The sequence below is a fragment of the Colias philodice genome, chromosome 29 (genome assembly GCF_061535455.1).
Source record: "Colias philodice isolate Cphi_HAF_F1 chromosome 29, ilColPhil1 Martin Lab GWU primary, whole genome shotgun sequence".
NCBI lineage: Eukaryota > Metazoa > Arthropoda > Insecta > Lepidoptera > Pieridae > Colias > Colias philodice.
In genome coordinates, this window is record NC_143114.1 from 1017786 (window position 1) to 1042619 (window position 24834).

Here is a 24834-nt window from a genome sequence, read left to right on the forward strand (position 1 = left end):
TCTACTGAATCGAATTTAACTGAATATTATAACAATAAAGTTTAGTTACTGGTAATTTTTATTTTCAGGCGATAGGAACGATTGTATGGGATAGTGTTAATATTATGAAAATTTGTTTATAGTTTATTTGGAAAATGGTACGATGGGAAACAAAAAAAGTATTCTGAGAATCTGGTATAACTATAGATATCTTGATTATGAGAAAACGGGAAACAAAAAAAATACTTTTTAAAAATCTGGTTTTGGTACATCTGGAAATTGATTCATCTGGGAAATTAAAAAAGGGATTTTAAAAAATCGTAACAACAACCGTTTTCGGTGTTTTAACATTCGGGGTAACAGAAATTCGAGTTTTCCATAGGTTACCATTTTGAAAACTAAATAACAGGCAAAATCTATGTGATCAGATTGTGGGTATTTTAGGTCTACGATATTGTGTTTTATATATTTATAGTAATTAAGAGCATCAAGCGGGGCGTTCTTCACCTTATAAATTACTAGCTTTCCGCCCGCGTTTTTAAAGGAAAACCCGCATAGTTCCCGTTCCCGTGGGATTTCCGGGATAAAACCATCAACCAACTATGTGTTGTTCCAAGTTACCCTCTAAATGTGTGCCAAATTTCATTGTAATCGATTCAGTAGTATTTACGTGAAAGAGTAACAAATATACACATACACATCCATCCTCACAAACTTTCGCATTTACAAGTAGTAGAATAGGATAGGATTTGTAGGATAAAAATATCAAGTAGGTACCGTACATATTTTCTCAAGGGTCGGAAATGAAACAAAAATTTAATATGTAGTGTATTCGCTATATTTTTAAATTAATACAAAATCAACTTCTACCTAAAACGAAAACGACTAGAGCTGGCACAATTAAAAATAAACTCGAAATCAGTTTGCGCGCGCTATTCATTTGTTCCGTTATTTGACAGCTGTCAAATGTGTCATTCAAAATTCTGCGTTCGAAGTTGAAAGGCATCGTGTCGTATGGATGCGTTCCGAATATTTCCTCTGTAGCTAAACTTTTAGTATTGTTGTGGAACAAAACGTCCAGTTGGTGGTTAAAGGGGCCGTATAAACTAAACATTGGGCTGTGGAATGGTTGATGTTTGCCAAACAGCTGGTCCAGTTTGGTGAAGACGTTCTTTATTTCGTGGCGACGCACGTCTGATATATTTTTTGGTACGTATAAGTGGCCGATGTTGGCCCAACTAATGTAACAGTATTTGGCGTTGTCTTCGGGACACAGTGGGACGATGTCGTCAATTTTGCTTGCACCTGATGAAATTTGTTCCGCTGTAAAAATGAGATTAAATTATGTTTGTTGTCAAAAGAATAAAAGTTGGAGTTTTTAAGTTATTTAACTTAAAAACTTATATATAAGAAAATTTTTTCTAAAAAAAAAGACATTGGTAATTGAGTACCTACAATATTATATACGAGTGGTAGGAATTAAAAAACTGAAAAAAATATCTAAATAAACATGAATACGAACCTTTAAATAAATTAAACGCATTCATACTAATAAACGCAACATCGCTGTGACCGTCAACAAGCGACATCAAAGCTGCCCTTTCTTCGTCTCCGCCATTTTGATAACAGGATTTCGTGAATCTATTCACGATCAATTCGCTCAAATTGTATTTCTCCAATCCAGGGGCGCATATTTCGCTAAAATAATTATTCAGTATGTCATCACAATGTTGTTTCTTTGATAAATAATCCATAACAGCTTGCCAAGCGAAGCCGTCATAGCGCGGGAATGCGGCCCGTTTCCCGCGCAAATCCGCCATCTTGTTAATATTTGCGCCCTTTTTGACATACGCGACAACTGTGTTCATTTTTTCGACGATGGGTGTCACTTCGTATAGGATTGGGCTGAGACCGAACTCACTGGAAATAAAAATTATAATTAAGCCTTTTAGAGATGATTTTTTTTTCAATAAAATTATAGATTAACTATTTTCTATCGTTCTTTTAACGGAGGGTAACTTGGTTAGGTATATTAATTTTGTGAAAAACTTAATTAAGAGTTTGTGTTGATGTTGATGATTTGGGATGATTTGTTTGTTTGAACGCGCTCATCTCAGGAACTACTGGTCCGATTTGAAAAATTCTTTCGGTGTTATATAGCCCATTAATTGAGGAAGGCTATAGGCTATCATCTCGCTAATACCTCACGGCGCTGCGCATCCAGTCGCTGGCCACTGGCGCCACGTCACAGTCCCGCTGTTGGACCGCGCGCAGTGCGGCCCGCGCCCCGCCCCGCGCCCCGCCCCGCGCCGCGCCCCGCACCGCGCACTGCAGCGGCGGCGTCACGCCGTACACGGCGCCCGCCTCGCTCAGCCACGAGCACTTGTTCTGCTCTAGCAGCGATGTAGTGCAAAGTGTCACGTGTCTGCAACGACACCAGTAAATAAATTAACCCATTGAGCCCCGAACGGCTCTATCGGTCCACGACACAATAGATTTTCTATTGTGTCTGTGATTCCGGGGCCTGAGTTATTAATAAATATCTAAGAAATCACACGCGGTACACCCGATTGGAACGAAGTTGAAAAATAACAGTCATACATTAAAAAATAACAGTCAATTAAAAAAGTTCTAAAATTCACAACGACCACACAACATATTCTATTATTAAAAATATTTAAGGATATTTTTCACACACGGCAAGATCTGATTCCATACTAAGATTTCGCTTGTGTTATGGAAACCAGATGGCTGATAAACATACATATATAATTTTAAATAAATGCATATATAGATAATAAACACCCAGACACAGAGGAAACATCGATATTCATCACACAAATATTTTCCCTGGATGGGAATCGAACCCACGACCTCTAGCTTAGAAGGCAGGACATATGGGATACCCGATTGGAACGAAGTTCCTTTTATTTTGAAATAAATATTTAAGAGGTAGGTATAATATTTGGGACAACAACAATATTTGGGATTTAAATGATAAATGAAATAAGTAAAAGAATGCTAATACTAACAATAGCTCTCGGAGAGTGCTACGAACTAACTCAAAAGTGTCGTGAAGATATCTCGTGACGTGCGCGATAAATTCGTTCCAAAAACTTAAGAGGTGTCAAAAGACACCTGGATGGAACGAATTTCCTTTTGATTAATTAGTAAAGGAATGAGAGAGAGACAGACAGAAAAACTTACAACTATAGCAAAAAGTGTCGTTACAACTTTTGGACTTAATTCCGTCTAGACACCTTTCGCAACGCGCCATACGGAACTTCGTTCCAAGTATATTGTGTTTTTGTTTAAAATTTTTTTTTTAAATTTAGTTTAAGCATAGTACTTATAGACTACAAGCCCACATATGAAAAAAATATGGGTCAAATGAACCACCACGGGACATATCTAGTACGAAAGAAGAGCAAAAAATAATAAGATTCATCACTATGCCGTCACTTGTAAGCTGTCCAACTGAGTGCAGATGAGAATTGAAAAGTACAGGTAGACTCGGTAAATTTTGGTCATATATTTTTGTACGGCATTCTTAACCATCGATAGATCCATTAAAAATAATAAGAAACCGCTCAGTGCCGTACAAAAATGTTGGTCCACCAAGTCGGAATTTTAATTTCATTTCCGAGAGTTACCGGGGGTAAATTTGGTCATTTGACCATGTACGGCATCTGTGTCATACTATTGCTATACTGCTTTTAATCCATTATTCCGCAACGCCGTACAAAAATCATGGGGACAAGGAGAAAAAATCGAGAGTTGTAATCCCCTCTCTTTCCCCACTCCAGGGGGTCATTTGACACAACACGAAATAAATTTATTTTTAAAGTATTTTATGCATAGATAATATTTTTTCATGTGCCGTACATTTTCGTTGGTTCAAAGGGGAAAAATCTGAAAAAGAAAAAATCCATATAACGAAATGTTTGATTTATATTTTTATAATAAAATATAAATATATATTAAGAAGCTCGAGGTGGTTAATTATCACCTTGGAAAGTCGGAGTCAAGTGGAATGGACTCCGTTAAATTGATGAACTAATAAAAAAGCTATGAACGAAAATATGTGAATTATATGCAATCAGCCCTTGAATACAGGTAAAGTCACAAGCAAATGCTAGTATTATATACATATTCAAAATGTACAAGTAAAGCGCTTTCAAATGATACCAAACACGGCATATTTATCTTAACTTTATTTTTTTACTCTGTATGTTTTGTCCGCTAGAGGGCGCCACATTAGATTTTGTGAAACCCCATATAGCCTTTAGCTAGCTGGTCGCTGGTTATCCAGTGAACAATTCAGATGCTTCTAATGATATGTTATTTGTCGAATTCTGATAAGTAGTTTAGAAGTTACGAGGGAATAGATGAACATACATACATGACCTGTCAAAACCATAACCCTCCTTTTGCTTTGCCGTAGTTGGGTAAAAATATGTTAATGCCGTACTGTATCAAATGGCCATAAAGCACCCTTAAAATTGTAGCTTTCGTCGCTTTCATCAGCCTAAAAGATGTGGTCTGCACAAAAATGTACGGCATCGTTTTTTCCTAATTTATCTATGTTAATACTATTTAAAACAACGAATAAAGTGTAGAAAACTATTATATTTCATTAATCTACGATGTTTAAACTTTAACAAAATTTCTGGTTTTGCATTTCTCTATAACTTTTTTTAGAACGGTTTCTTTTGAACGGCAATACTATACAACAATTGAATTATACAATATCATGTTAAAAAAAAAGTTCCCGTACAGGGTCAAATGACCTTACAGCTCTTTATATCAAGAATTCGATGAAATTAAGATGATTATTGGTATACATTTAAAAGAACAATTATTTTTTGACGGCATTGCTTTTAATAGTACTTTTGAGTGCTAGATAATGTTTTGGAACCGAAGCCGTACTTAGTCAAATGACCCCGTGGAGTGGGGAAAGAGAGGGGATTGCAACTCTCGATTTTTTCCCCTTGTCCCCATGATTTTTGTACGGCGTTGCGGAATAATGGATTAAAAGCAGTATAGCAATAGTATGACACAGATGCCGTACATGGTCAAATGACCAAATTTACCCCCGGTAACTCTCGGAAATGAAATTAAAATTCCGACTTGGTGGACCAACATTTTTGTACGGCACTGAGCGGTTTCTTATTATTTTTAATGGATCTATCGATGGTTAAGAATGCCGTACAAAAATATATGACCAAAATTTACCGAGTCTACCTGTACTTTTCAATTCTCATCTGCACTCAGTTGGACAGCTTACAAGTGACGGCATAGTGATGAATCTTATTATTTTTTGCTCTTCTTTCGTACTAGATATGTCCCGTGGTGGTTCATTTGACCCATATTTTTTTCATATGTGGGCTTGTAGTCTATTATATTAAAGAGTAAAATAACCAAATAATATGTATACAGGGTGACTGGTAATTCGAAGTGATCCTTCAAAGGGGTTATACTAGAGGTCATTTGAAACAAATTAAGTCCAGTTAACCAGGGGTCAAAAATGGATGGTTATTGAGCTATGACGGATTTTGATATGAAAATTTTCTGCCTTTTTACCAAAAACAATTAATTATGAAAAAACTACTACACTGTTAACATTCAATTGATATTTTTTTGAAAGCCGAAGAATGAGCAATCAATTTTAAAAAAAAACTTGCCCAAAACTTGCATCACCTCAAAAAGAAAAGGGTCATAGCTCAATAACCATCCATTTTTGACCCCTGGTTAGCTGGACTTAATTTGTTGCAAATGACCTCTAGTATAACCCCTTTTAAGGATCACGTCGAATTACCAGTCATCTGTATATTTTTGTAATGAAGAATGTTACTGGGTATGCCAAATCCCTTGAAATTGTGTCTCAGTAAAGCCTGTATGTATACAAATACACTAGTTTTTGTCGTAGTCAAAAATACCAAGTAGTTTTGATTTTATACGCATTCAAAGTTTCGAAAAATATCGAGTCCCGCTAATAGTCACGTGACCGCTTGTGACGTCACGTCACAACGCACCGCGCGGCCGCGTCCCCGCGCGGTGTGTATAAAGCAAAATTACCAATCTTCTATTGGATGATACGTGTAATATTCAAGACCAAATCTAAAAAATAAAATATATATCAAACTAGATGATATGTTCATCGATTCTGTTTAATCAAAAACATAAAATATTAAAATTTACTCGATAAAAAAAAATTACCAAGTTAGCTCTAATTTCCACACTTTTACGTTTTCTACTTGACATGGTAATACTTATTATGATTTTTTTTTCATAAACAATTATATTAAAACATTTGCAAGATATTCGTCAATCATTTTGTGTAATTACTTTTAGTTTTGGTTTTATTTTTGGCGCTCTTTTTTTCTCGAGATAAACGTTTGGTTTTGTCACGATAAAAGTGGTTTATCGCAGATAAAACCAAAACTAAAAGTAATTACTCAAAATTCTCTGACAAATATCTTGCAAATGTTTTAATATAATTGTTTATGAAAAAAAAATCATAATAAGTATTACCATGTCAAGTAGAAAACGTAAAAGTGTGAAAATTAGAGCTAACTTGGTGATGTTTTTTTATCGAGTCAATTTTAATATTTTATGTTTTTGATTGAACAGAATCGTTGAACATATCATCTAGTTTGTTATATATTTTATTTTTTAGATTTGGTCTTGAATATTACACGTATCATCTAATAGAAGATTGGTAATTTTGCTTTATACGCACCCTAGTATCAAGTCGGCAGCGCTGAAGTAGGTGTTATAGCTTGCGCAGTATTTTGATGGGTTTTCGTCCGCGAATTTCGTGAATAGTCCAATAATAGTAATTATTATTCGTTTAATAAAATAACAGTCATACCAAAGTTTCATCTTTATTTAATAGTTTCTCAAAATATTCTATACGATTGCGTTTTTGCACTGCTGATCTCTGAGGTTTATCTTCATTTTCCTGTTGACATTTGAATTTGTGTGGAACTATACCCTGTTTTTGTTTAATTCTTCCCCCGACCAACTTATATTTTAGTATAGTTCTCCATATCATTCTCAACTTAAAACAAGAAAAAATCTTACTAGCCATCTACCTATACTTAGCCCATACGAGCAGAGCAGAAGCACAGTCTAGTATAGATTAAAACTTGTATAGAAAACAAAGGATAACGCAAAACAGCTGCAATGTTCTCATAATATGTAGCTTACTTCCTTTGCAACTATAAAAAACAACTTATCCGGCGAATTGGTAGTTGTATTTTTACATTTAGGAACAACACAATATGATTTTCTGGTATTTGGATTGGACATTTTTAAAAGTATTTAATTATAATTTCGACGGCGCGGGCGCGCGATCGCTAGCGGACTGAGTGAGCCAGATTGAGCGTGTTGTAGTGTGACGTCACACCATCACCGGGCGTTTACAACTTGTTTTACTTCTAAGTCGGAAAATAATTGACGTATCGAAGTAATTTTTTCACTAGTATTATTTATTTTTGACAGAGAATATGGAGTGCTAATAATCAAAATTAGTGAACATTCTCCATTATTATAAAATAAAGTTTTTATTTATATTTTTTAAGTGAAACTTCTTTAGGCGCTTTAACAATTCCGTCACGTCGGGGACTAAGATAATTTTGTTTTGAATCTTGCCAAAGAAGTTTCACTTCTGACACATGTTCTCAGTTTCTCACATGCATTTGTATTGTCCACTCACCTTGGTGGCCTACACCCGCTCTGGCTATACGCCTCCCTAAACCCCTCAGCAGCTGCTAAGTAATCCAACGGCGCCTTGTGTTCAGGCCGCGGCGGTTCCCGCGCTTCTAACAGCGCTGATAGTGCGCTGTGCCAGCGAGTGTCGTAGAGATTGTTTGAGATGGCCTGTAGTGATGTGGTAACAGCTGCTGCTGCTTTGCTAGAAGGGTTATCATACATTGATTAAAACATAAACAACAAGACACATAACCGCTGACTGCTACTACTGCCCGCGATAGAAGCTATGCAATAGCTTAACTAGATTTCTTACCGTTTAGCAACAATAACCGGCCAGGGTCTGTTCAGCCAGACGCATGGTTTGTGGTTATCCTTCAGCGACTGCCACGTGCCGTCGCGGCAGAGATACGCGAAGTTGTCGGATTTGGGGTACATGCTGGAGTTTGTGTTTAACTGTAATTATGAGAATCAGTTATTTAATTAAGTAGACAGGTGGTAGTTGGTTGGGATATACGCAGATAGCATTATTCAGTTTGGAAATTTTCAGTAGGGAAAGTACTTAAAATAATGGAGATAGAAGATTGGTTGAAAGGAAATATTTCTTTATTGTTAAAAAGAAATAGAACTGCATTTCTAAGTTTTCGAAAATTCTAATAATTTTTAAATTACAAAAAATAATAGCTTGTTATTTGATTCTTCATATCGATCCTCACGCCACGCCACGCCATGTCACGCTACACCACACCACGCCATGCCACGCCACTCACCCCGAAGTACGCGGTGACGTCATCCAGCTCGCCCCACATGACGTCACCGGCGCCGTCCAGCAGGCACGACAGCGCACCGCTCACGCCCCAGTAGCGGTCCGTCGAGTCGCAGCTCGACTCGCAAGCCGCGCATAGTGATGGGTATTTGCGCTCTGCAAATACATTGGAAACATAAAATATCTTCGGTTATACCATGTGTCCCACCGTTAATGTACTATGCGCAATGGGTAGTTTTGCGTACGCTGATTACGTAAAAGTACTCCCAAAATCTCCACGCATTTTTGAAGTGAAACGGTCGTTTCATGGCAATACCGTAACGTCATGGAATAATGCAACAATTGGTGTCTTTGAATTTTGCCAAAGAAGTTTCACTTCTGACACTTATGCTCGGTAGACATGCTTTTTTATGGCAGATAGGCCATATAGGCCAGCAGGAGTATCTGGGCCACCTAATGTACCCGGAAACACTTTTAGTGACATCATTCCCAGAAGGAAGTTACGGGTAAAGCGTGCGATAACATCGCTACTCCTCGAATGGTGAAGGAAAACATCGTGAGGAAACCTACATGTAGAAGAAAAGTTCGATGACATGTGACATCCGCTAACCCGCACTTGACCAGCGTGGTAGATTATGGTCTTACAAGCCATAATATATTAGGCCCGTGTCCCTTCAGTAGGAACGTATATGTGCGATGGTAGAGCGCCAATCATCCAAATGGTTAAAATGATACCTAATATTATCTAAAAAGTATGAGAAATATATTACTTACTCAATTCAGCATCCCTAACAACATCAGGCACCCAGTAGCCAGCCTTACAGGCCTTTCCAAAGAAACCAGCCACGGCCTTCAGTCTGTTCTCAGTGAGAGACAGCTGAGGGTCACAAGAGCGGGTGATGACTAGTGATTCTAGATACTGGAATAATTTAATAAAATAGTTAAGATTTAATAAATATCTCAGTGGATTCAGTAGGGAATGATTCCGTCCTGAAAAAGGAGTATACTACCTAAATTAAGCGGACATGGGCTTTTCTCTTAGGTAATAAAATCACAATCATGTCACATGGCACATAAAAAAATATGAAAATAATTTTTCTTATCAAATTTTTAAAATATGTTTCATGCTCATTTGAATCAGAAAGATGTTTGATCGATTAAAATTTTGAATCAAAAATTCAAAATACAAACAAAAAAAATTGAGAAGAGTCAAGTGACACCCAGATGGAACGAACTTACTTATGACTGGCTTGTTTTCTATGAGAGAGAGAGACAGACAGATAAACATACGCACGCCGCACGGCTTACAACTAAAGAAAAAAGTATCGTTACAACTTTTGGTCTTAATACAGTCTAGCCCCCGTTCGCAACACGCGATAGCCGATAAGCAACTTCGTTCCAAATACAAAAAGTAGACATTTACAATAAGGTGTAAAATTTTATCTATCGCCTAGAAAAATATCACTTAAATTTATAAATATCACTTACCCCAGATAAAGTATCAGAAAGAGGTCGTAAATCGTTCACCCCATTCCCGGGGTGACAGAGCGTTGTGTTCCGTAGCACTGCGTCCAACGACCACGGGTGGTCTGGCAGTATCTTACGGTTAACTACTGCTACTACTGTCCGCTCGTAGTCTCCTGTGAGAGAAGTATTGTAAGTAGTAAATAGGAAATAAACGACAAAGAGTGGTCTGTAAATATCTTTCAGTTTAGTTTCAGTTGCTGTAGCAACTAGTCGCAAATATTTTAAGTAGTATTATGGGAAACATCTTCCGGATTACTACCGCGACTAGTGCTGCTCTTACGCTCCTTTAACACGTTCGCTGCGGCACAGATATATCTGTACTTTCCATTACTGCGTTACGGGTCGTTTTAAACCTTGTCCTATACCAGAGATTGTGGCGGCACGAGGCATATTAAACCCCACCGCCCGTAGGAGACCAAAATCCTTTTTTTGGCGCCAAATAAGACAAAGTGTGCGGCTTTTGTCGTGATTATTATTAACAATGAGTTCATTAACCTAAATCTACCGTCGCCCGTGGTTAGATTAGTTAGTTTAGATTCTATGGGTAAAATAAAATGTGAGGTCTGATGTACCCCATAACGCACTGAACAATAGCAGTTTTTCATATAATTTAGTGATGGGAAAAGAAATATCGATTTTATTTAATTGTATTTATTTATCAAACTTATGGATGTTTTTTATTAAAACAGGCCAAACCAGAATATTGTTTGCAACCAGTGCATTCTGTGAGAATTTCCTTTACTTTTTTGTCGGCCTTACGACTTGTTAAGAAGGTGCGGAGTTTTTCGTAACATCCTACACATCTCCTCTTCTTTGATCTCTTTAAGAGATGATGTGCCTTGTTTGTTGGCTTGTTGACTTAGGCAAGAGTTAAATTTTGATGAGCCATACACCGATTGCCGGGTGTTTTGGATTTGCCGCTAGTTGATTCAATGAACAAACACACTAATAGTAATCATGATTATCAACCTATTTGTAGAAAGTTACTCAACATGTCACATTCACGTTTCTATTAACGATATTTATTACTAGAGGTCCGCCCCGGCTTCGCCCGTGGTACATATTTCGCAATAAAAGGTAGCCTATGTCCTTTCTCGGGTATCAAAATATCTCCATACCACATTTCATACAAATTGGTTCAATAGTTTAGGCGTGATTGAGTAACAGACAGACAGACAGAGTTACTTTCGCATTTATAATATTAGTATGGATAACGAGTAGTTAGGATGTTTGAAAATTACCTGTATCCACATTCAGGTCCTTCTTTGTAAAAGCTTCAATAAGTTGTTCCACAAATAGTCTCGAATGCGTTGCACAACACTAACCGCGTGAAGCTAGCTTAAGGTGCGGTACGAGGTGCGCGGTGGTACGAGGTGTTCGCAACCTCGTTCCGCACTGTGTTAGAATTTTTATTTGTTCAGTGCGGCACGAGGTCTAAGAAACCCGGTATTAAGGTCGGTATACCATTGAACTAGGAATCAATAGCACATCTCAGATATATAGATACCACTTTCCTACACTGAACCAGATGGAAGTTATGCCTCCCGCACGACAGAGAAGTTTAAGTTTTTTCCTACCGCTATAACGACGAGACACGGACAGGGTGTTTCAAGCCCTGTTTCGCAGCGAACGTGTTAAGAGAAGTATTGTAAATAGTAAGGGGTTAGTAAACGACAAAAGGTGGTTGAGAATGATCTTCCGGTTTACTAGAGCGACTTTAGTTCGCTCGTACTCTCCTGTAAAAGAGTTACTATAAGTAGCAGAATTTCTACTTATTAATTTTATTAATTTGATCGTTATTTCTACAAAACAGTATCGGAGACAGATACAGATACAGATCGTTATATACTACAAAACAGAGAGAAAAGTCTCAAGGTAATATTGCATTGTAAATGTAATGTAATATGGACAGATTGAACATCATGTTTACATTTTATTTAAAGCAAATTACGGAGTGCGGCTTCATCTTTCGACTTTCACGATATGAAAGAAAATCGATTATTATCTTACGTATCCTAAGATGGTTGTACTTACTATCTCTATGCCGCAGTTCATGGGTCACTAGAACATCGATATCTGCCCACTGAGCGGCTATTAAGTCTTCAGGACTGAACGAACCGAAGTCAACCGTGCCTTTGCTTATACGTCTGAGGCAGTCTAGTCTGAAAACAATAATAATTAATATAGTTAAAAAAATAAAAAAAACACTTGAGAGGTGTGAAACCCGGATGGAACGAAGTTCTATGAGAGAGAGAGAGACAGAGAAACACGCTTATGCCTTACAACTATTGTAAAAAGTGTCGTTACAACTTTTGGTCTTAATTCCGTCTAGTCCTCTTTCGTAACGCGTGATACTTCGTTCCAAAAAACGCGGTTAAACTCATTAAATTATTGTGTTATCGCTGATCCTTGATAAATAATATGTGGACAATGTTTGAATTATATCGGGGGGTTTAAAGTACTTAGGTCAAACTCGACTTTACAAAGAGTTTAAAGGAGTCAGTTACATACAAACATACAGGTGAAGAGAGAAAAATAAAAAATAATTCGCATATTCGATATCAGCACTTTATGCGTGATCGATTTTATTATCGTACTATATCGTATTATACAAAGTTAAGCTTACCTGTCCGTACCCAGTACGCATTCTATTCCAGAATTATCTTCGTCCAAAACGGGGCAGAACTTTGCCCCACGCTTGTACGCCCCTTTCCCCTCTACGATACATAGTCGAACTGGAAAGATAACACAAAATATGAAATACTAGCTGTGCCCCAAGGTTTTACCCGCATTGCTTCGCTCCTGTTGGTCTTAGCGTGATGATATACCGGGTGTAATCGTTAAGTGTGCACAGGCGATTATTCCGTAAAGTCTATAACAGATATCAAAAAACTTTAAGCCGATATTGAAAGTACTATACCTAATGAGTAAAATGACAATAATAACTTTTTAAAAATAAAACGAGAAATATCCAAAAATCTTACATGAAACGCTCCCGACGACAACGACTCGAACTTCATCTTTCATCGTGCCGGGAGCCTGACCCGTGACTACTCGGACGATTTTTAATATTAATTAACAAATTCTGCGCGACATTTACCATTATATCTAGACAGACACACAGGCAGTTTTTCGCATTTTGTCTAGAACCTAATAAATTATATACTTCAACCTCTATCTATTGAAAAACCTCATCCAAATCCGTTGTGTAGTTATAAACGTTTAAGCATACATAGAGACGGATAGCGACTTTGTTTTATAGTTTATACTATGTAGAGAAGCAGGGATTTCTATTTCTGAAGATACAAGGTGATAATTAAAAATATAAAGGACAAACAATAATGACCATAGACGTAAATGGACACAGCTCATCTACAATTTTGCTTTTCCTTGTTAATCCGTAGCCGTGAAGAGCGGTTATTATAAATGTCATTGTAAATGCCTTAATCCAGGGTTAAATTGGATCGATAATTGGACAATTATGTTATAGTGTTATTAAATTTGACCATAGACAATCTGACATCACTATTTATTCACTAGTTACATAGTTTAAAACAATGTCGCTTCTCGCAGTCGCGGCACCGTCTCTATGTGTGCTTAGATCTTTAAAAATACGCAACCGATTTTGATGAGTTTTTTTTAATCGATAGAGTGATTCAAGAAGAAGTCAAAGCGTGCGAATCCCCTTGCGACGCGACCGCCTCCTTGGTGCAGTGGTTGACGCGTGAGCGTAGAGCCGAGGGGTCCTGGGTTCGATTCCCGGTGGAGACGAAGAAAAAAAAATGTTGTGTGGTTTTATGAAACCACGGTAAAAGTGAAACTTTTCGAACGGTTCCGAACACTGCTTTGTGTAGCGCATGTCGCGTGACGGTGACAGCCGCGATACGTACGCGACATGCGCTACACAGACCAAAAAGTTTGAGACGATGTAATAAAAGTTTCACTTTAAAAATTTCTCGGTCTGGTAGGACACAGAAGGCTGATCACCTACTTGTCCCTAAAGAAAATCGATCAGTGAAACAGATGTATGCACTATGCATAATGCATCTGCCTCTTACCCCACTACGGGGACACGGGACTTTCTGCGGGTGAAAAGCTAGTATAATTCAATAAAATTTTTAACCTCGGTGTGAGTCATTTACCAATATAATAATCTTAATCTTAATACTATTATAAAGGCGAAAGTTTGTAAGGATGTATGGATGTATGGATGTATGGATGTATGGATGTATGGATGTATGGATGTTTGTTACTCTTTCACGTAAAAACTACTGAACCGATTACAATGAAATTTAGCACACTTATAGAGAGTAACTTGGATTAACACATAGGATAGTTTTTATCCCGGAAATCCCACGGGAACGGGAACTATGCGGGTTTTCCTTTGCAAACGCGGGCGAAGCCGCGGGCGGAAATCTAGTATATTCATAATTCCAAGGTTATAAAAGCTCAACAATAACAAAATTAAACGGAATATATTTTTGACAAGTTACTTAGAGCACACGACTTCGTCAACGTTAACATTTTGCGAGAAGAAGGCGAGAAGCCTACTTATAATTTTGCCAAAATAAATAGCAAATTCGCATCCTACGAGAAAAGTTGAGGCAGAATCGGTTCAGCCGTTTTCGACTTTAATCGGCTCGAACAGATGATCCAATGAAATTGTATATTTCTAGTGTACTACTTTATGTATCATTATGATTTATGTTTTATTTTTTTACAAACAAAGGAACACTAACAGAACCATCAATTGGATTTGTGTATTTGTTTTTTATTTCACAATGTAAGAAAACATCGGGTAGGTACCTTAGAGCATTCTATGTGTTATGAAAATCTGTGCAGTCGTTTGTTATGATTGTTAATGACCAATTAAATTAGAATTAATGACCGTGCAATACGCATTGTTTCCGTATAAATGCACTTCTATGTTGTTTGCATTTTTTTCTAGTATATTTATTTCCTTATAAATTTTAACTGGCATTATAAAAATAGCGGACATTCATGGGACATGCTGAGAATGTCACCTATAGGAAAACTAACGCAATGTAAGAGCTTCTTCCGTCATAGCAGGAAAACTGCAATGAGTAATTATACTAAGCGCCTTCGTTAAAATCTATTAGGTAATAGGTACTTCGGCAAAAACTCAGGTAATGTGTTGATGTGATGGACTTTGCAGATATAAACAGGAAAAAAAAAACATAGACACATTGACGATAGATTTGAAATGTGAACTCCAAATCCAAATCTCCATAAATTATAGAGTAAAAACAAAAAAAAAACTCGATGCGACCGGTTCTTTTTTGTGAAATTGGAATCTCGGACAAATATGACACAATCGCGACCTCTGGCAAAACCACAGATAAATAATGACGTCACTGTTCACGTGTGAAGTGCTTTTAACAGATTATATAATGCGAAAAACCTTGTTGCATTTGTGAGGCATGTTATTAAAAATCTAATAATATACCATGTTATTGAGTTATTATCCTTTGTTAATGACGCATCTAATTGTGTTGCCTACCTGGATTACTGGCTACTATTATTAACTAGCTGGGTGCCGCGGTTTTATCCGCAGTGCTCCGCTCCTTTTGGTCTTAGCGTGATGATATATTACAGCCTTTCTCGATAAATGGGCAATCTAACACCGAAAGAATTTTTCAAATCGGACCGGTCGTTCCTGAGATTAGCGCGTTCAAATAAACTCTTCAGCTTTATAATAATTATGAGCATAGATATACCTAGTTTCATATTTCATATGTATAGTTTCGGTATTTAACGAAACCAGACTTTTGATGTGAAACATCTGGGCTTGTAAAACCGATTTGTGAAAGAAGGAAAAATTCGATTCAAAGGTTGGTTCACTGCAGGTATTTTTATTTGCATTTAATTTATTGTACATACAACTACAAGTATAATTATCACTACATAGCATTAAACGCCGCGGGCGAAAACCTAGTTTTTAAGTTGGTATAAATTGGAAAAGGTGTGGGTTAAAAAGGCAGTAATCTTATATATAAAAATGAATCGCAAAATGTGTTGGTAAGCGCATAACTCGAGAACGGCTGAACCGATTTCGATAATTCTTTTTTTATTATATTCCTTGAAGTACGAGGATGGTTTTTATGTAGAGAAAACGTAAATATGTACCACGGGCGAAGCCGGGGCGGACCGCTAGTTATATATATATAGTGAGTCGGGGTAAGACCGGGCGGATTTTAGACGTAGTGAAATGGTCTTAGACCGGGAGATACTGACACAAAATTTCGTGTCAGTATCTCCCGGTCTATCTAGCAAAAGCCCGATTTTCTCAGCACTTAAGTATAGTTCAAGATTAACTGATGTAAATGACAATTCATTTGATGCTAAATGAATAACTTTGCTCTACAATATATACCTATACTTATTATACTTATAGGTACATAACTAGATTTCCGCCCGTGACTTCGCCCGCGCAGTCAAAGGAAAACCCGCATATTTCCCGTTCCCGTGGGATTTCCGGGATTGCGTCATTTTCCCGGGATAAAAAGTAGCCTATGTCCTTTCTCGGGTATCAAAATATCTCCATACCAATTATTTCATGAAAATTTGTTCAGTAGTTTAGGCGTGATTGAGTAACAGACAGTTAGTTACTTTCGCATATTATTAGTATGGATTTTATAAAAATAAGGTTTTGTTAAAGAAGGTTCTTCCCCTGTTCGTAGGATATTATGAATATAAACACTAAAATACTTGAAATCAATACAAAAAGAAGCCTTTAAGTTTTTTATTCTTCAACATAAGGAAATGTATTCAACACAAAGATAAGTAATACTATGTGGTTCCGTAAACAATAATTGTAAAAAGAAGAATTATTTGCAAAAATAATGGTACTTAAGTAATAAATTTCTGATTTTGATTTTGTTATGATTTTGGTATAGTTTACCTATGTTTATTTTTCACAAATAAGGCGAAACTAACAGTTTTTATTCACAAATTGCATCACTTTTCTTCTTCTTCTTCTCTCCTTTTGAAGATCAGACACTACATTTTTTTTTGAGTGGTGTCTCTCGATATTGTCCAGAAAGGCTTCTACATTTTAACGCGGACGCGTGGGTGAACTGAAGGTTCACCCTGGTAGCGACATGCGCAAGGGCGTCCCTCCTTGACGGGGATCTCGGACCTCGGCTAGGGCTGTCCCTTGAGTGGAGGAGGCCGGAAGGGCCCTAGTCGGAAGGGTGATTAGTCACTACAGTCCACAGTCACTACAGTCCACAGTCACTACAATCCACAGTCACTACAGTCCACAGTCACTACAGTCCACAGTCACTACAGTCCACAGTCACTACAGTCCACAGTCACTACAGTCATAAACTTATCAATAAAACAAAGTCGCTTCCCGCTGTCTGTCTGTCCCTATGTATGCTTAGATCTTTAAAACTACGCAACAGATTTTGATGCGATTTTGTAGATTTCTCCCATTCAAATGACGAGTTTCATTATTTAATCTTATTTTTTTATAATGTATATGCCCGCGGCTAGAAAATCGAAATCAGTCCAGTAGTTCCTGACATTAGCGGGTGCAAACAAACTCTTCATCTTTATACCTTACTATATGTAATTAAAAATCATGAAACAACTTCTACAGAATATAAAAAGTGACTAGGAAACAAGAAGGGGCCCTACATATGAAAAAACGCAGACAAAAACCTGCCGGAGTTTCAAAGGTTATGGCCTTGTTGTTGACCGCGCGATATTTACTTATGTAGATATACGATTGTCAGAAATTAAACATTTTGGTTTTATTAAACCTAGGTACATATACATTATTACTAGATTTCCGCCCGCGGCTTCACCCGAGCTGTCTGACTTAACAAATCTATACTTAATATTATAAAGCTGAAGAATTTGTTTGTTTGAACGCGCTAATCTCAGAAACTACTGGTCCGATTTGAAAAATTATGTCTGTGTGATAGCCCATTCATCGAGGAAGGCTATGTATCAACACGCTAAGACCAACATAAGCGGATCCACGCGGGTGAAACCGCGGGGCGCAGCTAGTTACATACTAAAATCTTTCTCTGGAACGGGGAACCATTCTATTGAAAAAAAACCATGACTTTAGTTTTAGTTTTATACTAGGTTTAAGTATGTAGTGACATTATTTTATTCCCACTTGAAAAAAACTTAACTTTGTTGTCAGTTTCACTTCGAAAATTGTTATTCTATTACAAAAGTTACAAGTTACAACACAGCCAAGTTTTGGGTACTTCTCATTTATTATCATGAAAACTAAATTAATAAGATTTTTTATTTAGTTAATTCGTGTGAGAAATAGGATCCCATGTGTCGTGGGAATTAGTTTTTTTTTTCTATTTTAAAACCATTACTTATATAAAAAATATCTTAATATCTGGGTAATTACTCTCATTACTGAATAACTTCCTATCACTTAATTACTAGCTTTTTGCCCGCGGCTTCGCTCGCGTATTCAAAGAAATTTCCCATGAGAATGAGGTGTTTTAACTTTACACCTACCTACCTATATTTGTAACTGCATTCTTGCAAATAAATGTAACTTGAATTTGAATTTAACGCAATAAAAAACTAGTCTATATCACTCTCGAACCAAATCATCTCAAATCTCTAGACACAAATTCATACAATCGTTCCGTTGCAACGTGACAGAAAGACAAACAAAAAATAAATGTTGTCATCATCACTACATAGTATAAAACAAAGTCGCTTTATCTGTCCCTATGTCCCTACGTATGCTTAAATCTTTCAAACTACGCAACGGATTTTGATGCGTATGCGTATTTTGATTATAGTCCTTTTCACCTATGATGATTCCTGTGACACTTCATCGTGTTCCGAATTACGTATTTTATGTTTAAAACGCCAAAATAATTTTAGTGCATAATATTTTTATTTTATGGCGGCATTATTACCAAAAATATAAAAATGAAACATCTTAAGCTTATAAATCAAAAACAGTATTGTTAAGTTTAATATAATGAAAAATAAAATAAAATTACACAAAAATATAATACCTACGCAATTCATGTACATGAAATGGATCGTTGAAAAATCATAGAGTTGGAAAATCATATAATCGGCGCCCATCTTGTGATCGTTTGTCAATCGAGTCAATCGTCTGTACGAGTGCGTCAGCCTTGTATACAAGTTGCATTTTTATATTGATACTTTACGTGGTAATCTGTTATTGTTACTAATTGTTATTGTTGACTTTTTGTTGCTGTTGTTTGCTAAGTTTCCTTAGTTAATTGTTGGCGAAATGCCGAAAAAACTAATTTTGGTACTTTATTCAAATCGATTTCATTTCCATATAAAATATTATCGATTATCGGAAACAATTGATATGATTTCAGTATAGACATCTCTACACGTGTCAAAAATCGATGTGTCACAGGAATCATCTTAGGTGGAAAGGACTATAGTAGGTATGTAATTTATTATGTTTTAGACAAAGCGGGCGAAGGCGCGGGCGGAAAGCTAGTTTATAATATTATTGATTTACTAGCTCTCCCGGCAAACATTGTTCTGCCACTTTTATCGAGTAAATAGATAGCTGTACTGATGTTCTAAGAAAAATCCTTAATTATAGTTAGTTTAGATTTTCCCACAACATTTTTTGAAATTTTAAATGAAGCTTATTCTTGGTTACGATTGAAAAAAATATAATTCTAGGTTACCTACGATTGAAAAAATATTATTAACGAAATAATATCGAAAATGTTAGTTTTCTTGTTTTTCAATCATCGCTCAATTTTGGCGCCAATGTAGGTATGCCTTAAAGTCGATTGTTCGTCATGGTTTTAACCATAGCTTTGTTACAAAAAATACATTACTAATCATTCCTATTTCCTAGTGCTATAATATTACTCCTTTAAAATCTGGCTTTTTTGGTTTTATGTTAATTACTTGCACAAGATTATTCCGAGAAAAGTCACTTAAAGATGCTAGTAAACAACCGGTTATTTCGCACATCTGAAGTACATTTTATTATACTCTAGAATCAAATACAGGGTTTTCCCAGTTACTCAAAGGAAATAGTACCAATGTTTTTACTCTTTGCTTGGGATTATACCTATTTCTTTGTTTTAGTGAAGAGTATCTTTTTTATCCTTATAAATAGGTACTAATATTATAAAGCTAAAGAGCTTGTATTTTGTCTTTAATTGAACGCGGAAATCTCAGGAACTACGAGGCTGATTTGAAAAATAATTTCACTGTTAGATATTCCATTTATCGAGGAAGGTACCTATAGGTATCGCCACGCTTAGACCAATAAAAGCGGAGCAATGCGGGTAAAACCGCAGGGAACATCTAGTTAGTAATATAAATGCGAAAATGTGTTTGTTTGTAATTTGTATGTCTTTTACACCGCAAAGGAGCGATTTTATACGCGTTGAGAGGAAAATTTCAAGTCGCATCATGGCAATACCGTCATGTATACGTCATGTATACGTATATTATTATTTTATATATATTTATATGTTTCTGCCCTAACATAAGTTATATATGCATCTATTTATTATATTTATTATTATTAATATACTTCATTATGTATTTATTTTAAGTAGATACGCTTAATTATATATATATATATTTTTTTTTAATATTAAGACGGACCTCAACCGCCGGTGCAGCCTGAAAATCAGCGCTGTTTTTGTGCAGCATTTTGCTGAGGCTGTATCCGTTTGCTAATCTTAAGATAAATTTTGTAATGTTGTTTTGGCTGTGTTTTTTGCAATAAATTTATTTTCTTTCTTTCTTTCTTTTCTTTCATGTCATGGAGTAAGGCGACGATATTAATATATTTGAATCTTACCAAAGAAGTTTCACTTCTGCCACAAAGCTAGTGAAATATAATCGCCTTTACGTATACCTACGCGGATAATTTTTGCATCAGATCGTGCCGTGTGTGAAAATTGTCCTGAAATATATTTATCAGTGCATTAAATTATATACAGGGTGTCCCAAAAAGTAGTGATGAACGGAAGCTAGGAGGTAGAGGACCTAGAGGGCTATCCGAATCACCCCCATGTATGTTATGCGATTTTTCGTATTTTCGGATTTCTGACGTTTTTTTCAAATTTTCACCTATCACCGAGTATGATGATATTTTCACTCATGGTGACGTCAATTATTGCGGAAGATGCTTGATTTTTTTTTGTGTGCTAAGCTGTAAGATAGGTCAATTCAGTATGGTAACATTTACTATCGTTAGATCTTTGAATGGAATAAAAAAAAGAATTAAATGCCAAGAAAGATAAAATTACCCAGTATGTTCACCACTTCAAGGGCCCGTAAAAAAATAAAATCACATAAAAAAAGTTTTCCTTTTGGCTTTTAAAAACTTGCTTTATCTATCAGGTAGCTACCCTGAAAATTTTATTTTATTATTCAGAAGGCTTCAATCGAAAAATTGAAACCTAAATGTGGTAAGTGCAAAAATTGAATGAACATGATGATTAATAAAAACAAATTAAAACCAATAACAAGGTGTTTAATTACCAGAAATTTTTAAAATGACCCCACTGTTGCTCAGTGCAAGTTCGACATCACCGTAAAAAGTTGTCTTTTAAATGTTTGAATGCCCTTTTATCATTTTTAATGGTTTCTTCTGCTACTATGAATTTCCGGCTTATTTCGTCCAAATTGTGGCAGTCTCTCGTCTTTGTAGTATCCCCACGGAAAAAAAACAATAGGGTTTATGTCCGGGGACCGTGGAGGTCAGGCTTAAGGGCAAAGATACCCTGAAAGATGAATTGGTCGTTGCAGCCTGCGCGTGCGCCGGTGACGCCTGCCTTAAAGCCTGGTCTCCACGGTCCCTCGACCTAAACCCCATTGATTTGTTTCAATGGGGATACTAAAAATACCTCGGCTAATTGAGAGAATGCCACAATTCGGACGAAATAACCCGGATGTTCAAAGTAGCAGAAGTAACCATTAAAATTGGTAAAAGGGCATTCAGACATTTAAAAGACAACTTTTTACGGTGATGTCCAACTTGCACTGAGTAACAGCGGGGTCATTTTAAAAATTTCTGGTAATTAAACACCTTGTTATTGGTTTTAATTTGTTATTATTAATCATCATGTTCATTAAATTTTTGCACTTACCACATTTAGATTTCAATTTTTCGATTGAAGCCTTCTGAATAATAAAATAAATTTTTCAGGGTAGCTACCTGATAGATAAAGCAAGTTTTTAAAAGCCAAAAAGAAAACTTTTTTATGTGATTTTATTTTTTTACGGGCCCTTGAAGTGGTGAACATACTGGGTAATTTTATCTTTCTTGGCATTTAATTCTTTTTTTTATTCCATTCAAAGATCTAACGATAGTAAATGTTACCATACTGAATTGGCCTATCTTACAGCTTAGCACACAAAAAAAAAATCAAGCATCTTCCGCAATAATTGACGTCACCATGAGTGAAAATATCATCGTACTCGGCGATATGTGAAAAATTTAAAAAACCCTCATAACTCCGAAAATACGAAAAATCGCATAACACACATGGGGGTGATTCGGATAGCCCTCTAGGTCCTCTACCTCCCAGCTTCCGTTCATCACTACTTTTTGGGACACCCTGTATATATTTTTGTGATCTTTATCGTCCGTACAATATATAAGATAATCACTACATAATATGTATGTAGAAAACAAATTCGCTATCGCTGACCGCTGTCTGTCCGTCTCTATGTACCTATGCTTCAATCTCTGTAACTACGCTAACTACGGATTTTGATGCAGTTTTTGTAAAAGATAAAGTGATTCTCAAGGAAGATTTCAGAATATAAATTATTAGGTTTTACAAAACGAACAAAGTCACGGGAGGAGAGCATTAGATACTAAGTACCCTCTACATTAATATTTAATACTCGCTATGAAGCATGCGCATAAAAAATATAAGTAAAAGATCACCTAGTATTCGTAATTTACGAACCAAGGAGTTCTCATAACTTTAAAAAATATTTCAACCTGCATTTTCCTGTTGCGATGATTAATTTTAAAATCATTTACTTTTTTTGTGGCGGAAACAAAAATTGAATTGCTATTGTTAATATAATTGCTTCAACCATAAATTATATTAATCCATACTAATATTATAAATGCGAAAGTAACTCTGTCTGTCTGTCTGTTACTCAATCACGCCTTAGCTACTGAACTAATTTGCATGAAATTTGGTATAGAGATATTTTGATACCCGAGAAAGGACATAGGATAGGTTTTATCCCGGAAATCCTACGGGAACGGGTTTTTCGTTGAAACCGCGGGCGAAGCCGCGGGCGGAAAGCTAGTATTCTATATGATGAAACATAATAATTATTGCACGCCTCATAAGCGAAGCGTTGAGGTGGGTACTACTGTCACTTCGCGCAAAACATCTGATTTTTCAAACTTAAAATGTCTTTATGTATCATACATTGCACTTGTAAGATAATACATACACACACATATTAAGAAAAAACACTATTTTTAACGTTCATGATATTTTTGATGTCATTTTTGTTATTTAAACTAGTTAAAAAACAGTTTAAAAAAGTTCTGTCTTGGACGTCCGTGTGTCTGTATGTGCGGATCCTTTTTCTTGTTAACACGATAGCGACCGAAATACTTTACTAATCGAGTCTTTTTTTTTCTCTTACGCTTGAGTATGCTCAGGAATAGAACCCTTTCATTTTTCAGGGTCTGATTCGATGTGGTTTAATTGTTATTAAATAAACAAAAATAATAATTAATAAATATTTATTAAAAAAAATTATGAGGTGTGCACTTTTGGATTTTCCAAATTATTGTCTATTATACCCAAGTTTTTTACCTTCAGGTACACTAACACTTTTTTCAGTGTGTTTATTCCATGTTTATTTTTAAGTAGTACGGAAGTCCAATCATGGCGCAAAGCAGCGTAATTACGTTTCGAAACAAATTAAAAAACATTATATTGCACATTTCATACAGTAAACAGTTTTATAAATAATCCGATTAAACAAGACAATTTTAAAACGTTGTTTTATAGGTATTTATACTTTAACAATTTGTAAAAAATAAACTCCACGCGAGTACTTATAAAAGGTTTTATTTTTGATCAAAATACTTACGATTTCCATTTGATCCTGATCCAACACCTTGTAATAAAACAAACTTCACAAACGAGCACAATATTAAAATTTTCAAACTTTCCATTTTTAATTTTGGCGCCACAGAAAAAAAGGAACGTCAAAAGTTCCCGCCAAAACTATTGACGTTTATTTTTTTTTATCACGAAACGAGTCTATTCCAATGTCAACGCGGCATCTTATTCTAAAGTACATGCGCGAACTGATGCGTCAAGGTAAATCATTGAATTAATATAGAATGTTGTTGAAATAAAACGACTTGGTCAAACTGGACTCGAGTAAAGTTTGGATTGGCCCAAAACATACTGCAAGGAGTTATTTAAATTCTGTTTAAACCGGATACCGGTTTGTTGTGTTAATCTGTAAAGAAGGTCGTTTTATGAATAGTTTAATACTGCATTTAATACAGAATTTTGGCGCTAATTCTTGCCTTTAAGTTATGTAGGTACTTTTTAATATAAAGGCGAAAGCAAAGCAGTATTCTTTGAAATGCGTTTCAAGGATTTCCCTATACAGGGTGTCCCATACAGGGTGTCCCACTATTGGTATACCTACTAAGCGCGAAGGGACTTGTAGTTTTGCATACACTGATCACGTAAAAAATACTTAACAAAATAACATCAAAATTTTTTTTTTTTTTTTTCCTGAAAATCCATGTTTTCTTCCTTAGCTTCGCGCAGCCGGCATATACCGCTTCACTAATGTGAGCATTTTGTCTATGA

General features: G+C 36.0%; 1 protein-coding gene across 1 annotated transcript; it reads right to left on the reverse strand.

Moving 5' to 3' along the window:
- Nucleotides 1–803: 803 nt before the first annotated feature.
- LOC149475703 (transferrin-like) lies at nt 804–24375 on the reverse strand. The gene is made up of 11 exons (XM_089712801.1): nt 24095–24375; nt 12612–12720; nt 12020–12147; nt 9947–10098; nt 9233–9377; nt 8463–8614; nt 8009–8148; nt 7700–7897; nt 2183–2404; nt 1502–1899; nt 804–1302 (listed from the first exon to the last, which is right to left on the reverse strand). The coding sequence occupies exons 1-11, from the start codon at nt 24177–24179 to the stop codon at nt 839–841; spliced, it is 2193 nt and encodes a 730-aa protein (XP_089568927.1). The 5' UTR covers nt 24180–24375; the 3' UTR covers nt 804–838.
- Between the last annotated feature and the right edge of the window lie 459 nt (nt 24376–24834).